The sequence below is a fragment of the Nannospalax galili genome, unplaced genomic scaffold, assembly GCF_000622305.1.
Source record: "Nannospalax galili isolate Female #2095 unplaced genomic scaffold, S.galili_v1.0 scaffold626, whole genome shotgun sequence".
Lineage (NCBI taxonomy): Eukaryota > Metazoa > Chordata > Mammalia > Rodentia > Spalacidae > Nannospalax > Nannospalax galili.
In genome coordinates this window covers 600,490-601,672 of record NW_008354396.1, presented here as the reverse complement: position 1 = coordinate 601,672, position 1,183 = coordinate 600,490, and the positions used below count along the sequence as shown (strand labels likewise).

Genomic DNA, 1,183 nt, shown 5'->3' with positions numbered 1-1,183 from the left:
AAAAAAATTTGCTGAATGAAAAAGACATTAAAAGAGTAAAAGACAAATGACTCACTGGTGATATAAATGTGGCTGTTGTTCTTAGTAGCTTCGCTTGCAACTGTAGAGACTTTTGGAGATTCTCTGATTGTGCTAGTGATGACATCTAGGGATGGAAAAGGAATACTTGAATTGATTTTACTAACCATCTCAATGAACCAAGAGGCATAAACTCATGGTTGCCTTTCAGGGATTATTGGGGAAAAAAAATTTTTTTTAAGCCAGGAGTGGTGGCATGTGCCTTTAATCCCAGGAATCAGGAGGCAATGGGAGGTGGACCTCTATGAGTTCAAGTCAGTCTGGTCCACATAGCAAGTTCCAGGTCAGTGGGGGCTACATGATGACCCTGTCTCAAAAAGACAAAACACAACAGAAAACTTCTGATACACAAAGGTAATGTTTATTCATTATTTTGGCTTCTTTCTACTTCTATCTGGGCTGTTACACATCTTTTAATTATAAAAATATTGCACCTGCCCTCACCTCCCTCAGCTTCCCTGGGCTGCACAACCCGCCAGCCTCTTTCCTGGACCTCAGGGCTAACCTCTGGGTTTCCTGATCCTTTGCATCCAGACCAACCCAGTTCCTCCCCACAGTCCCCAGGAGTCCTTGGGGCCTCTTCTCACCCCCATCTCCCTTTGCATTTCTGGGTGGCACGGCCACCAGCTGCCCAAGACCAGCATCTTTCCTGGGCCCTGCTCCCAGGCCAGTACAACCCACAAATTCCTGAGGCCAAAATCTTTCCTGGAGGGATCCAGACCTTAGGAGAAAACCCGAGAACATCTGATCCTCATCTGACTTGGGTCTCTGTGGGAAGACAAAAGCAATCCCACCACTCCAATATAAAATCAAAAGAGAGAACCGGAAGCTTAGATGAACCAGCTTTTCATGCCCAAAAAGTAAACCACAAAGACACATAAATTTGACAAAAAAGAAGCAGACCTAAACTTGAAGCTTGAGTCTCACACAAGAATCAGGAATTACAAAAGAAATCCACATGTCAAAATCACAGAGAAAAAATAATAACATGAAAAACCAAAATAACATATACCAATAGTCCTCTAGAGGAGTACGAGAGGAGTACAATGAGAACCCCCTAGAGATAATGCAGGACATGGAACTCAAAAGAACAATTATAAACATG

The 1,183-nt window shown here is 43.1% G+C and overlaps 1 protein-coding gene across 4 annotated transcripts in view; it reads right to left on the bottom strand.

Moving 5' to 3' along the window:
* The window catches only part of Cd96 (CD96 molecule), a 105,602-nt gene that overhangs the window by 14,020 nt on the left and 90,399 nt on the right, over positions 1–1,183 (bottom strand). For 2 of the 4 annotated variants that reach the window (XM_029555246.1, XM_017802817.2), the window contains one exon: positions 56–145. The exons of the other annotated variants lie outside the window; for them this stretch is intronic. In XM_029555246.1, coding sequence (XP_029411106.1) covers positions 56–145 — 90 coding nt within the window. The remainder of the gene's footprint in view (positions 1–55; positions 146–1,183) is intronic. 4 annotated transcript variants of the gene reach the window in all.